This window comes from Neofelis nebulosa, chromosome 18 (assembly GCF_028018385.1).
Source record: "Neofelis nebulosa isolate mNeoNeb1 chromosome 18, mNeoNeb1.pri, whole genome shotgun sequence".
Taxonomy (NCBI): domain Eukaryota; kingdom Metazoa; phylum Chordata; class Mammalia; order Carnivora; family Felidae; genus Neofelis; species Neofelis nebulosa.
Window position 1 is genome coordinate 18029926 of NC_080799.1, and position 14560 is coordinate 18044485.

At 49.1% G+C, this 14560-nt stretch overlaps 1 protein-coding gene across 5 annotated transcripts in view; it reads right to left on the reverse strand.

Annotated features, from left to right (window-relative positions):
• Positions 1-510: 510 nt before the first annotated feature.
• The window catches only part of C18H16orf54 (chromosome 18 C16orf54 homolog), a 55748-nt gene continuing 41698 nt past the window's right edge, over positions 511-14560 (reverse strand). For 2 of the 5 annotated variants that reach the window (XM_058711676.1, XM_058711678.1), the window contains one exon: positions 511-2360. In XM_058711676.1, the coding sequence (XP_058567659.1) occupies positions 1686-2360 (675 nt within the window). In that variant the 3' untranslated portion in view covers positions 511-1685. The other 3 variants (XM_058711674.1, XM_058711675.1, XM_058711677.1) reach the window with 3 other exon arrangements.

The following is a 14560-nucleotide window of genomic DNA, read 5'->3' on the forward strand; positions in this document are numbered from 1 at the left end:
CTCAGTCTGTCTCAGTACTTCCGGGGGAATGTCTCAGGATGGTACTCGAATGTCTAACACTTTCTTAACACTTGCTGACCCATCAATTCTCTTTTCTTTGAACATAGAAACAACACGGGGCACGTGGGTGGCTCAGTCAGTTGAGCATCCAACTTTGGCTCAGGTCATGATCTCACAGTTGTGAGTTCGATCCCCACATCGAGCTCTGTGCTGACAGCTTAGAGCCTGCAGGCTGCTTCGGACTCTGTGTTTCCCTCTCTCTCGGTCCCTCCCCCACTCACCCTCTGTCTCTGTCTCTGTCTCAAAAACAAATAAACATTAAGAAATTAAAATAAAAAAAAAAAGAGAAAGAGCAGACCTCTGGGTCAATGAATGCTACTAGCAGGGAGGGAACAATATCTACTTAGAACATAATATCTTTGTTTAACCTTGTATTTATTTTCATGTTTTACTTTCTATTTATGGCACGTGATAACTGGTTTTCCATTTGCAGAAGTGATACAAAAAATGTTCCTTCTAAAATAAATTTATTCGGCAAATAGGAAATCATCTTAAGGAAAAATATGAAGTAAATAATAGTACAGGTGGTAAAGTGATAAGGCAAAAATCCTAACATTCGTGACTGAAGTTTGGGAAATCGGGCCCCCCTTCCCTCCCCGTGCCGGGGCTGCAGCTCCTTTACCTCTCCCCAGCTCCTGGCTCTCCTCTCAGGGGGCGGCCAGCTGATACAGATGGCTGTGGAATCAAGGACCTCTCTGGGCTCCATTTCTACCGGGTGAGGCATTATAAATAAGCCTGTCATGGGGCAAATCTGTCTGGATTGATCCAGCAAGCTGGGAGGGAGGATGGCCAGAGGCCGCACACCGGGAGCTGCTCTTCCCCAGGGACAGTGTTCTTTTCCACATTGGATCAAACTCCGATCGCTTCCGCGGGCCTCCCTCACCCCGGAGGGGTCAGAGTCAGCGGGCTGCCATGTTCAACCTTAATGGGACGGCTGCCCCCTGACCTCCCTTGACTCGAGGTCCTAGCTGGAGGCAAGGAGGGGCCTCTCCAATTTGGCTGTCCAAGTTTCCTGTGGCAAGTTGGGGGTCAAAGCTACAGTTTGGATGTAATAAGAAGCTCCTTTGCCTGGCCTTGACCTCTGTCTGTGTTTTCCTGGAGGCATGATCCATGGCTCTGGGAGGCTGGCTTCCTGTCCTCTCCTGCTGGCAGGACTGACCCTGGTCATCTACACTCAGTCTGTTCTTCGGCAGCCACAGGACCCCTGCATGCCGATGTTGGCATCTTAGGTGCACAATGAAGGTGGAAGCTTCTGTGATGATGCTATTTCCTACCTGTTTGGTAGCTTGAGATCTTTCTTAATCTAGAACATGATTTTGGCAACTTCTGGCCCGTAGTCAGCCCCACCTCCAATTGTCTGTGCCGAGACCCTGGGCAGCCAGAGAGATACTTCTGGGCTTCCCCTGCAGCACAGGCTCTGTCCATGCGGTGCCTGCCCAGCCCCAGATCCAGGGAATTGAAATCCAGATGTAAAAGGCCTTGGGAGGGGTGTTCTTCCCTGTGGGCCCAAGTATGAACTTGGGCTCTTAGGCTGGAGCCTCAGGGTCTTAAGGCCTCAGAGAGACCCTCTGAGGTAAGGCTTTCCTCAGTGTCTCGGAGAGGCCAGTCCTCCAGGCCCTGGGGAATCAGAGCCCCACGCTGGTCCGACCTTCACGCCTCCAGAAAGCAGAGATCTGCTCCAGGGTGACCCGAGGTTGGAGGCCCCACTCCAGATCAGAGCTCCCTAGCCGCTGCCTCCGGGTCTGGGGGCTCCCCAGGTGCATGCTGGCCTCTGGCCTCTGTTCAGGCTCAGCCCAGCTCACCAGGCCCGGAGCATAGGGCCTCTCCTCCAAGGCCTGGGGCCCCCAGAAGGTGCTGCGGACTGGGGCCCTGGGTGGGCTCTGGAGGCCCAAGGAGCTGGGAGGGGAGAGTGGGGCTATAGGGGCAGGTGGGGCTGTGGCTCGGGCCTCCAAGGTGCCTCCAGAGATGGGAGGGTCTGGGGCCCCATCCATCAGCAAGGGGACCGCAGAGCCATACCAGTCTTCTGAGCGCTCTCGGGGGGTGCCCCTGGGCTCGATCCACAGTTCTCCTCCGGGGCGCCAGACCAGGGTGGGTGCACGGTTGCTGGGGTCTGGGTGCAGAGAGCGGCGGAAGAGGCGTTCGGCCAACACAGCTGTCGTTATGAGGAAGAGGGCGGCGAGGGAGGCCAGGGCCAGCATGATGGGGATGCAGGGCCCACAGGGCAGCGGGGGCCATGTAACCAGCTCCGACTCAGGGAGTCCCTCCACATGCCCAGAGGGCTGCTCTGGAGTTGAAGGCATCTGAAGAGACAGGGGGTCAGGAGAGGAAGCACATGAGACAAGGTCAGCACAACCTACAGGAAGAGAGAGGCAGCGTGCGTCCAAACAAGAATGAGGAGAGAGACAGAGGCCCGAGGGGCTCCGCATCCTGCCTGGGAAACAGACCCCGGCAGACAGAGGAACAAAGAGGGCCCAGAACGGCGAGAGATAGGCAGAAGGTTGGAGAGCCAGGATCCCACCTTGGTCGGCAGCCGGCCCTCCTGCTCTGGCTCCTGAACCTGCTTCCAGAAGCCCTGTCCCCCACCCCTACTCCTGCCGCCCAGACCCCGGGGTGCCTCAGACAAAACTGTAAGGGCCCCCAGAGATTCTTTCCTGCTGTCTAGGCTCCCCCACGTCTTGTTTGGGCCTCAGAGGAAGTGGTGGGTGCAAAAACGAGAAGCTCCCCTCCCGACTCCCACCCTGCCTGTGCGCCCCCTCCCACCGCTTGGCTGGCACCTTGGGTGCTCCTGGGCCCTCACGACTCTCCTTGGATTTGGTCTTGCTCTCTGCAGGTTCCACTGAGCTTGCTGTCCTTCCAGGTCCCGGGCGCCACCTCTGCACCTGTCCCCGCCTCTCCTCTCCGGCTCTGGCCCCGGGCCTGGCCAAACGTGCCTACCTTGTTTGACTCTGCCTGCTTCTCTCTGCCCCCCAGGTCCGCCACCTGCAGGGGCCCTCACCACGCCTCACCTTAACTCAGGGCGGCCCCAGGGCTCCTGGCTCTCCCTTCAGAGCACTCCTCCTTGTGCAGGGTGTCAGGCAGTTGCCTCAGATGAGGCCGGAAGGGAGGGCACCACCTGTTGCTGGGCAACAGTGCCCCAACTCCTCTTGCCCCTGGGGAGTGTTTCCAAGGCAACCTGGGGGGATGTGGTCAATGTGGTGGGGAGGCGTTTCCTGGCGAGAGGTGGGGCCGGAATGGGCAGTGGTTGTGCTGAACTCACTCTCACCCCATAGCCAGGCCCCAGGCCCCTCGCTCTGCCTGATCTCCGAGGGGTGGCCCTGGCCCTGGCCTGCCCACTGCACCCCTCCGAACCCGCCCCTGCCATCCAGCCCCCTCCTGCTTGACCCAGCCTTCCCCATACTTTTCATGAATATGCATCTCTTCGTCTTTAGGCCAGTTAGACTCAGTTTTGGTTGGAAGCCATCTGTGAGGTGAGGCGTGGGCACCAACAAAGTAGGCCTCTTGGGAGAATCCTGTCTCCAAGACCCTGAACATTTGCCCTCCGGCCTCCCTTCTCCTGGGGTGAGGCTCGGAGGAACCTGGGAGCAAGGAGTGAGGAGGGAGTGTTGTTCAGCCACTCGGATCCCTTCGGAGATTGTCTAGTTCCACTCGCTTGCTGACAGATGACAAACAGGCCCCGCACACGGGCGACGTTGTGCCCAAAGTCACACAACCCTTGTATACGGGAGGGACCGGAGAAGCATAGGTATAAATTCCTGGTCTGGCAAGCAACTGAACACAATCCTTACCAGGTATTAATATTTGCTTTTGCAAAATGACAGCCATTTCATGAGAAATGCTACAAAAATATGTTGCAATGTTAGTGTCTTACAAGATGGTCACAAGGGCAGCCTGACTCACATTGGTCTGTCCCGGTGGTTTTGAGGAAAGGGCCAGAAGGAGCACAAAATGTGGCATGGGATGGGGGTAGGTGGAAATGGAGAGTCCCGAGGCTCCTGGCTTTACGACATATGCCGAAACCTGATGTGATTATAATTCGATGAGATCATAAGCCTTAAAATAAAACTGGAACTTGGGGCGCCTGGGTGGCTCTGTCGGTTGAGCATCCAACTTCAACTCAGGTCATGATCTCATGATTTGTGGGTTTAAGCCCCACATTGGGCCCTGTGCTAACAGCTCAGAGCCTGGAGCCTGTTTCAGATTCTGTGTCCCCCCCTCTCTCTCTCTGTCCCTCCCCTACTCTCTCTCTCTCTCAAAAATAAATAAGCATTAAAAACTAAAATAAAATAAAAAATAAAACCTGAACTTGATACCACTGAGATGGACACAAAAAATGGTTAAGATTGGGGCGACTGCCTGACTCAGTCGGAAGAGCATGTTACTTTTGATCTTGGGGTCATGAGTTCAAGCCCCACGTTGAGTGTGGAGATTACTAAAAAAAATAAACTTTAAAAAAAAAAGGTTAAGGGAGCACCTGGGTGGCTCATTCAGTGAAGCATCTGACTCTTGATTCGGCTCAGGTCATGATCTCCTGGTTCATGGGTTCAAGCCCCAAGCTTGGGATTCTCTCTCTCCCTCTCTCTCTCCCCTTCCCCACTTGCTTGCACACACTGTCTCTCTCAAAATATATAAATAAAGTTAAAAAAAGGTTAATATAATAAATTTTGTTACATGTATTTACAACAATAAAAAATTTTAAGTCTAAATAAATAAGTAAATAAAATCTGAAAATTATGTATGTTCTGTTTTAATTAGTGATCCCTTAAAAAAACAAAACACTAAGGGCACCTGGCTGGCTCAGTCGGTAGAGCATGTGACTCTTAATGTCAGGGTTGTGAGTTCAAGCCTTATGCTGGGGGTGGAACCTACTAAAATAGAATTTAAATTTAAATTTTAAACAAAACAAAACACTAGAAGGGTAAACATTATTAAAACCAGGAAGATCCAACATGATCTGGAATCCAAATGGGATGTTTTTGATTCTTAACTATCTCTTACCACTTAAAAAATAGCTTAACATTTTTGGAGGGTGCCTGGGTGGCTCAGTTGGTTAGGCATCCAACTCTTGATTTTGGCTCAGGTCATAATCTCATGGTTCATGAGCCCCGTATTGGGCTTTGTGCCAACAAGTGGAGCCTGCTTGGAATTCCTTCCTTCACTTCTGCTTAGATCCCCCTGTCCAATCTAGCCACCTGTATACCTTAACAGTTCTCTGCAGCCAAAGCTCACAGGCCCCATCAGAAGATAAAGGGACCTGGGGTACCTGGGTGGCTTAGTCGCTTGAGCGTCTGACTTTGGCTCAGGTCGTGATCTCACACTTTGTGAGTTTGAGCCCCGCATCGGGCTCCTCACTGACAGTGTGGAGACTGCTTGGAATTCTCTCTCTCTGCCCCTCCACCACTTGTTTTCCCTCACTCTCTCTCTCTCTCTCAAAATAAATAAATAAACTTAAAAAAAGAATAAGAAAAAAAAAGAAGGTAACGGGACCAGAACGATCTCAAGGAAGCTAAGTATGTGTAGGGGCGACTTCCCACATGGCCACTTGTGAATGGCACATGGGTCCCTTTTCTCTGCCATAATGCCACTTGGAAAGTCACTGAGGTCCATTCTATACTGAGGCTTTCTGTAGCCAGCATCTGACCCCACACCCTGTGATACATGGCCGCCCACCAGATGTTCCCAGGAGAAAGGAGGGCCCAAGGGGCTGCCACAATTTTCCCAATTCCTACATGAAATGGGCCTGCCCGTACGAAGGTTCTTAGTCTGATTCTGTTGGAGATGGGTGGTCTCAAGAAAATGTTAAGCTTCATCCCCTCCACAACATACTTGGCTGTCACAGCCCCATTCATCACAAGGGTTTTACTACCTCCATGGGCAGTTAACCACTGGTGATCCAATTGGAGGATCCACTTGTAGCCTGGGTGTGGGAGACTCATCCCCATCCAAACCCACCCATTTTCTAACACCCCATCCCAATGCCAGAGGATATCAACAGGAGCCTGAAGGCATCACTCCACTGCTGTACTTTCTACATGCACAGGACTCAGTGGCCAAACTTCGTTTATTATTATTTCTATTGAACTTCACATGCTATGAAGTTCACCCAGTACAGTAGTAGTGGATTTTAATATATTCATAAGATTGCACAACCATCACCACTATTTAATTTCAGAACATTTTCATCACCCCAGAAAGAAACCCTGTACCCATTAGTGGTCACTCCCCATTCCCTCCTCCCCCAGACCTTGGCAACGCTGTTTTCTTTTTTCAAAATATTTCTAAATGTTTATTTTTGAGAAAGAGAGAGAGAGAGAGACACAGCAGGCGAGGGGCAGAGAGAGAGGGAGACAGAGAATCCAAAGCAGGCTTCACGCTGTCAGCGCAAAGCTGGATGTGGGTCTCCAACCCGTGAGCCGCCAGATCATGACCCGAGCTGACGTTGGATGCTCAACTGACTGTGCCACCAGGTGCCCCAACAACTGTCTGTTTTCTGTGTCTATGCATTTGCCTCTTCTGGACATTTCATATAAATGCAATCACGTAACCTGCAGCCTTTTGTGCCTGGCAGCTTTCACTTCACATCATGTTTTCAGGGTTCATCCATGCTTAATGAATCAGTACCTCATTCTTCCTTTTTTTTTTTTTAATGTTTATTTATGTTGAGAGAGAGACTGTTGTGGGAGATACAAAGAGAGAGGAGAGAGAGAATCCCAAGCAGGCTCCACACTGTCAGCACAGAGCCAGACACGGGCCTCGATCCCACAAACCATGAGATCATGACCTGAGCTGAAGCCATGAGCCAGGCGTTCAACCAGCTGAGCCACCCAGGCGCCCCAGTACTTCATTCTTTTCTTTGTACAAAAGCTGAATATTTTAGTGTATGGCTATACTACATTTTTATCCATCCATCAGTCGAGGGACACGTGGATTGTTTCTGCTTCTTGGTTATTGCAAGTAATGCTGCTGTGAATAGTCATGTATAGGTTTTTGTGTGGACATGTTCTCAGTTTCTATAGCTGGGAGTCAGACCTCACAGTCGGATGGCAACACTGTGTTCACCTTTTTGAGGAAGTGTGGGTGACCAAATTTACAACTGCTGAGTTCATCCACCTCTCCTTACTCTCTGCTCCGGGCCCACCCTCTGACAGCAGCAACGGTTCCACAACTTCTTCCTGCACCGTGTTGGGTCCACCGTGCACTTGGCTTCTAGGAAACGTGTGGAGGCCACCAACCTCAGGCAAGAGGAGAATCGACCGTCAACAGGCATGAGGGAAGACAACCCTTCAAGAAGATGGCTGCGGTCCTTCCATGCTCATGCCACCTGTCCTGGCTGAGGCCTAAAGACCTCTTCTTATGCAATGATACTGTGACCAGAGTTCTAGGTTTTGTGTTTCAAGCTGCCTTCATCCACGCACACCCAACCCTTGTCTCACCCCTGCCTGTGGAGCATGGTGTGCTCCGATCTTGCCATGCTCCCCTGGCGACAAGAGGGAGTAGCCAGGAACAGTAGGGGAGGGGGGCAAGTAGAGGAGCTCATGACTTGGGGTCCGTGTCACAACATGAGTTACAGTCTGAGGTCTCCAAGCAGAATGTCAGTAAAACGTTGCTTTGCAGGGGCACGTGGGTGGTTCAGTGGATTGTCTGACTTCAGCTCAGGTCATGATCTTGTGTTCTGTGAGTTTGAGCCCCATGTTGGGCTCTGTGCTGACAGCTCAGAGCCTGGAGCCTGCTCCAGATTCTGTGTCTCCCTCTCTCTCTGCCCCTCCCCTGCTCACACTCTGTCTCTCTCAAAAATAGACATTAAAAAAAAAGTTGCTTTGCACTTCAGAAGGAGGCTCCAGCAGCTTCAGTGGATGAAGGAGCATACAGCCAACCTATCAGCCAACATCTCCTGGCCAGACAGAATTAAATCGTGTTCTCTGCTCTTGTGTTATCTGAAAGGCACAACCCCAGGTGGTGAGGAGCAGAGAAGCAGACAGCCTATAACCACATTTTATACTTGGAAACTGAGACTTAGGAGGATTGAGTAGCCCAACCGGGGTGACCAACCATTCCCATTGTGCCTGGGGCCATCCTTATTTTTATTCATTCATTCATTCATTCATTCATTCATTCATTTTAAAATGTAAGCTCTATGCCCAACGTGGGGCTTGAACTCATGACCCCAAGATCGAGAGCCACATGGTCTACTGATGAACCAGCCAGGCACCCGGGACCATCCTGGTTTTAGCACTTGAAGTTCCACATCCCAGAAAACACTTTAATTCTGGGTCAACTGAGAAAGTTGGTTGTTGTCATCCAAAGTCACACAACTCAAGTCCCAGAGCTGAATCGGAACCCAGATTTGACCATCTCCAACCTCCTGCTGCTGAATGAATGACTTACTGAGCAGGTCAGTCATAAGAAACACCTTCAGAGTATCAACAGAAAGGTCCAGGCACTTCCGGTTGTTCTTCCCTTCACCCTCACCCCCTCTGCAGTGGGGTCTACCCTGCTGAGAGTCCCAGCCCTCACCCGGAGCTATCTTGCTGCCAGACAGGGGATAAACACAGGGCTGAGCTCAGGAGCGTTTTATCACTGCTCAGGGCCTGCTGGGTGGCACCTACTGGCTGCTCAGGATCCCAAGAGTCAGAGATTCCAACCTTGAGAGCTGTGAAAAATGATAAGATTGGGGGTGCCTGGCTGGCTCAGTCAGAGGAACATGCAAGTCTTGATCTCAGGGTCGTGAGTTCAAGCCCCACGTTGGGTATTAGAGATGATTTAAATAAATAAACTTTAAAAAATGATAAGAATGAATTAGAAAGGTCCCAAGTGCCACCTGTGTGGGGAAATCGGGGAAGGTGGAAAGAATCCGGACTTTGGAACCAGGCAGCCCTGGGATTAAATCTGAGGTTCCTATCTCCACAGCTGTTGAGACCCTTGGCAATCTATTCGATTTCCATTTTTTCATGAATTCCCAACTTGAAGGGTTGTTGGAGGGTAATACTAGATAGTTTATATAAAGCACCTCTTAAAGTAGGCATTCAGCACTTCTGTCCCCTTCCATCTTGGTCTAGCATTGTTGCTCATCTTTGAAAGGCCCTAAAGGATCTGTCCCTTCACATCTGTTCACCCACCTGAAATCTTGTTACCACTCAAGATTGTTCTATACCAACCATCAGATTCCCCCAGGCTCTGAGCCTCCCTCCCTCTTCTCCCACTCCACCTGCTGGTCCATCCCATTGTACTTCTTTTCCTGGAGCCCACATCCTGGAGTCCCCTCCTGACTAGCCCTACCCAATCTCACTCCACTTCCTCTATAACCTTGACTTTGTGCTGTATTGTTCCAACCGCTCTCTTCCTGGCATTTGCCATTCCTTGGCATTTGCCTGGCATTTGCCATTCCTTGTCCCCCCCCCCCCCGCCCCCACATACACACCTTCCTCATAAAGCTTCTGCCTGGAACCAGTACAACTACTTCCTTTTGTCCTGTTAACAGGTTGGTGAGCCACATTGGAGAAAATCACACAACTGACCACGTGTAGTGCCCCCACCTCCACCTGGTCCCTCAGTCATGTTGTCATGTGGATCTGGGCAACGCTCTCTCTCTCTCCCTTCCCTACCAGCTTTGCCCAACCTCGACTCTAACCATCAGCGGATACACTTTCTCTCTCTTGTGCAGAAAGCTGAGGCCTTCAGGCAGGAGCTCCAGCTCTCTGCCTTGTTCATTCTCAGCCTCTGAGAGTGGGGTTGGCCATGCTCACTCTTGGTTCTGTTCATGGCTTGCCTGGGGATTCTCACTGGCTTCCTCCAGTCTCTGCGGACCCTGTCTGCCCTGATACTTTCTTCCCTCAGTGAAGGATGGTGTGGCCCACTTACTTCGTCCTCTGTGCTGATCTTCCTACTTTGTTCCAACGTCTCTATTCTTCCTAAGCTACTGCTCCTGGCCAAGGCGCTTCTATGTGCCTAGCAATTTACTAACCCCTCTTCTCTTCTCTTTTCTTCTCTTCTCTCTCTTTTCTTTTCTTTCCTTATTAAGTAATCTCTATACCCAACATCAGGCTCAAAGTCAAACCCAGAGATCAAGAGTCAGATGCTTCACCGACTGAGCCAGCCAAGCGCCCCTAAGCACATTGCTATGTCTCATTTAATCCTGTAAAGCAACCCTTGAAGTGGATCTTATCCTTCCTTTTGCAATGAGGAAACTGAGATTCAGAGACTTTAATTTGCCAAGGGAAAGCGGCAAAACCAGGCCTGAGCCCGCTTCTCTCTTTTCACTGTGCAATTCTGGCATCTGTGACCACACTTCCTGGCCACAGCCAGGATCCTTGTCCCCTCCTCTGGGTTTGACTGAATCCCTATGCATCCAGCTATGCTCCTTCCCTGCACTCTGAAGACCAGCTTGATTAGGTTTGCCCTTCAGGAGAGTGTGAGTCCCTCCAGGGCAGGACACTTCATTTCCATTTTCCCAGGGCCCTCAGTAGGTGCTTTTGATGTTCAGTTCAAGCTACATTGGCCTGTGTATCAGTATTCTCCGGTTACTTGACCATTTTGCCCTTACTCTTTTATAAGATGCGTAGACATGATGAGGTGATGATACCAGAGAAGACACGTGACATCCTCATAACCTTGATATGATAAGGCCAGTGTTGAGAAGTACTAAAATCAGCAAGTCTGGCCTCAGGTGGACACACACCTTTAGTTTGCCTGCAACATATTCAATTGGGGGGCGGGGGCGGAAAACCAAACCTCACAATGTTAGCAAATGTATGGAAGGCTAGGAAAATGTGATTTAGGTTTACAACTAAAACATGAGGGGTATTTAGGAATTTTATGATTTTCTTATTTCCACAGGATGGAGCTACTCCTTAGATGATGAGAAACAGAGAACTTCCTTGGCATCAGGCGGTGTTCTGGAACTTTACTTCCATTAACTATATCATAACCACAGCAACCTGAGGAGGTAGGCAAAATTATTGCCTTTTTGTTTATGTGTGTGTTTTCAGACGAGAACAGAAGCAGAGAGAAGTGAAATACCTTGCCCTAGGCACCCAGCTTCTGAGTCCAGCCCCGTCTGTGCACCTCTCAAACACTCCACCCCGCGTCTGTCTTAAAAATAAACAACAACAATATGTGTGTGTGTATATATATATATATATATATATACATATAACAGGTTTCCAAGTGACTTTAACTTTAGTTGTCCAAATCAACCTACACAAATAGCTTTCTTTGAGGGGTGCTTGGCCGGCTCAGTAGGACAAGCATATGACTCTTAATCTCAGGGTCGGGAGTTCAAGCCCCATGATGGGTATGGAGATTACTAAAAAAAAAAAAAAAAAAAAAAAAAGCATAAACTTAAAAAAATTCTTTTTGCAGGGGGGCGCCTGGGTGGCTCAGTCGGTTAAGTGTCTGACTTTGGCGCAGGTTATGATCTCACAGTTTGTGAATTCGAGCCCAAATCAGACTCTGTGCTGATAGTGCGGAGCCTGCTTCTGATTCTCTGTCTCCCTCTCTCTCTGCCCCTCCTCCACTCGTTCTCTCTCTCTCTCTCAAAAATAAAGAAATAAACATTAAAAAAATTCTTGTGTCAAGTTGTATGATGCATTTGACAAAGATCTCCAGGATCTGAACTAAGCTAAACCATAAAAATAAAGCTAACTGCAAACGAGAAAGAAAGCCCTTGCTCCCTCATCAACCTTATCTGAAAGAAATGAAAAAGAAAGACCATATTTTGTGAGAATTGAAGACAGAGAAAAAAATAAACATTTACTCAGTACTTATGTGTGCTAGATCTGTGCCAGGGGCTTGACACAAATTGGTTAGACTCATTATCTCCTATCGCAGATGAACAAACTGAAGTTTGAGGATCATGGAGGAAGGGCACGAACCAAGCTTTAAGATAAGTCTGTTGCTGGGGTTCCTGGGTGGCTCAGTCGGTTAAGTGTCTGACTTTGGCTCAGATCATGACCTGGTGGTCAGTGAGTTTGAACCCTGTGTTGGGCTCTGTGCTGACTGTTCACAGCCTGGAGCCTGCTTCGGATTCTGTGTCCCCCTCGCTCTCTGCCCCTCCCCCACTCATACACACACACACACACAAACACACACACACACCCTCTCTCTCTCTCTCTCTCTCTCTCTCTTTCAAAAATAAATAAACATTAAAAAAATAAAAATCTTACCCTTTGAGAGAGGTAGGGTTTTTTTTCAAGGATTTTTTTTTTTTTAACAGCAGTTCAGAATAGGGAAGAACCTTTTATATTGTGAGTCAGTACATGCAGTATAGAGTATTTGACTGAAACAGTATTTTAGGAAATAGTATTTAGTCTTGTTACATGTGATGCTCTTACTTTCTCTATTTCACTTTTCAAATGTGTTGGTCTTGGGGCACCTGGGTGGCTCAGTTGGTTGAGCATCCGATTTGGTTTTGGCTTAGGTCATGATCTCAGGGTTGTGGGATTAAGCCCCGAGTCTGGCTCTGCACTAAGCATGGAGCTTGCTTAAGATTCTCTCTCTCTCCCCCCCCCCCCACCCCTCCCCCCGACTCACTCTTTCAAATTAAAAAAAAAAATGTTGGTCTTGGGGCACCTGGCTGTTCTAGGGGCTGTAGGTTCAAGCCCCACGTTGGGTATAGACATTACCAAAAAAATAATAAACTTAAAAAATATATTGGTCTTGAGCCGTTAAAATGATTTTGTGGTCCACTAGTGAGTTAAGACCTACAGTTTAAAAAGCACTGTCCTGGGGCGCCTGGGTGGCTCAGTCGGTTAGGCATCTGACTTCGGCTCAGGTCATGATCTCATGATCCGTGAGTTAGAGCTCTGTGCTGACGGCTCGGAGCCTGGAGCCTGTTTCGGATTCCGTGTCTCCCTCTCTCTCTGACCCTCCCCCGTTCATGCTGTCTCTCCCTGTCTCAAAAATAAACATTAAAAAATTTAAAAATAAATAAATAAAAAGCACTGTCCTTGAGGATTTTGGTTGATCTCGAGTCCTTTAACTTCTCATGTTCCAAATGCAGAAATATAGACTCAAAGAAATAGTGACTTCTGTTTTTTAAAAATGCTTATTTATTTTTGAGAGAGACAGCATGCATACAAGTGGGGGATGGCAGAGAAACAGAAAGGGAGATACAGAATCCAAAGCAGGCTCCAGGCTCTGAACTGTCAGCACAAAGCCCAATGTGGGGCTTGACCACACGAGCGGTGAGATCATGAACTGAGCCAACGAAGTCAGATGCTCAACCACCTGAGCCATCTGGGTGCCCCTGAGCTGCCATCTTTGATATCCAGTGTTTGGTTCCATCCTGTGGGATATACTCTTCATAAGGAAGACAAAAGACAGACAGTAGTAAGAGGAGACAGAGGAGAGAATTAGAGAGAGAGCTTGGGGGAGGAGAAGAGACAGAGAGAAGAGGCAAAAGGAAAAAGGTATGGAGACAGTGAATACAAAGAACAACCCTTAGAGCAGGAGATGATGGGGAAAGATCAAGACAAATGGAAAGAGAGAAGTAGGAAAGAAAGAAAACCAGAGAGGACAAGAGAGACAGAACAAAACAGCTGGAATGAGGAAGTTATCTCACCAGGACATGTTTGTTTTGAACTTGAAGCAGAGATCAAACAATGCAACCCTGGCTGCCCTCCTTGCTCCTGGAATCTCCAGGCCAAGAGCCCTGTCCTATTTCTGCCTCCTTAGGTTGGGGCTCCCTGGCTTTCCTGGGAGGAGTCCTCAGTCCTAGATGGTCTATGAGGGGTGGATACTCTATGTGTCCAGCTACTAGTCATGAATCACCAAGGCTAATGACTCCAGCTCTTCCCTGGGCTCCACCCATCTCTCTTCTTGGGAGGGCCCGCTGACTCAGAGGGTCAAAGAGCCAATCCTAGAGGAGTCAAGAAGTAGGACTCAGGAGTCCATCCTAGAGACTTGGGTGGAAGAGAAGAGTCTCAGAAGAGAAGAAATCTATGACATCAAGCTAACCTATGGGAAGGAGCTGTTGCCCCGTGTGGGCTTTATCCCCCAGAAGATTCAGCCATGGCTCCCAGGAGCCCCAAGGGCCTTGAGCCCAGAACTTCCCCCAAGGGAGGAACCATGTACCGTTACTTCCTCAGCGTCCCACATGCCTATTGGCCTGACTGCCTGTCTCTCAGGAGGGAGATCGACAGGTGTTAGTTGTCCACCTGCAGCAACACATTACCCTTCTCAGAAAAGTTTTGTAAACAGTCTGGCAGATTGAGGATGGATAGATGGGGGAAAAAAAGCCAAGTACGGCAAAATATTAACCATGGTAGAATCTACGTGGTGTGCATATGAGTGTTCACTGTACATTTCTTTCAATTTTTCTCTATGTTTGGATTTTTTTCATATAAAATAACAGGAAAGAGGAAGAAAAAAAATTGTCTGGAAAATAGTAGACACTCCTAAGTACAGGGCATAGGGTGTATCATCCCTTCTCATGAGAGTTTAGATTTCAAATGTAGGACAATGAGGACAATGTTTCTCCTGAAAGATGACAGATTGCAGGTAGGAG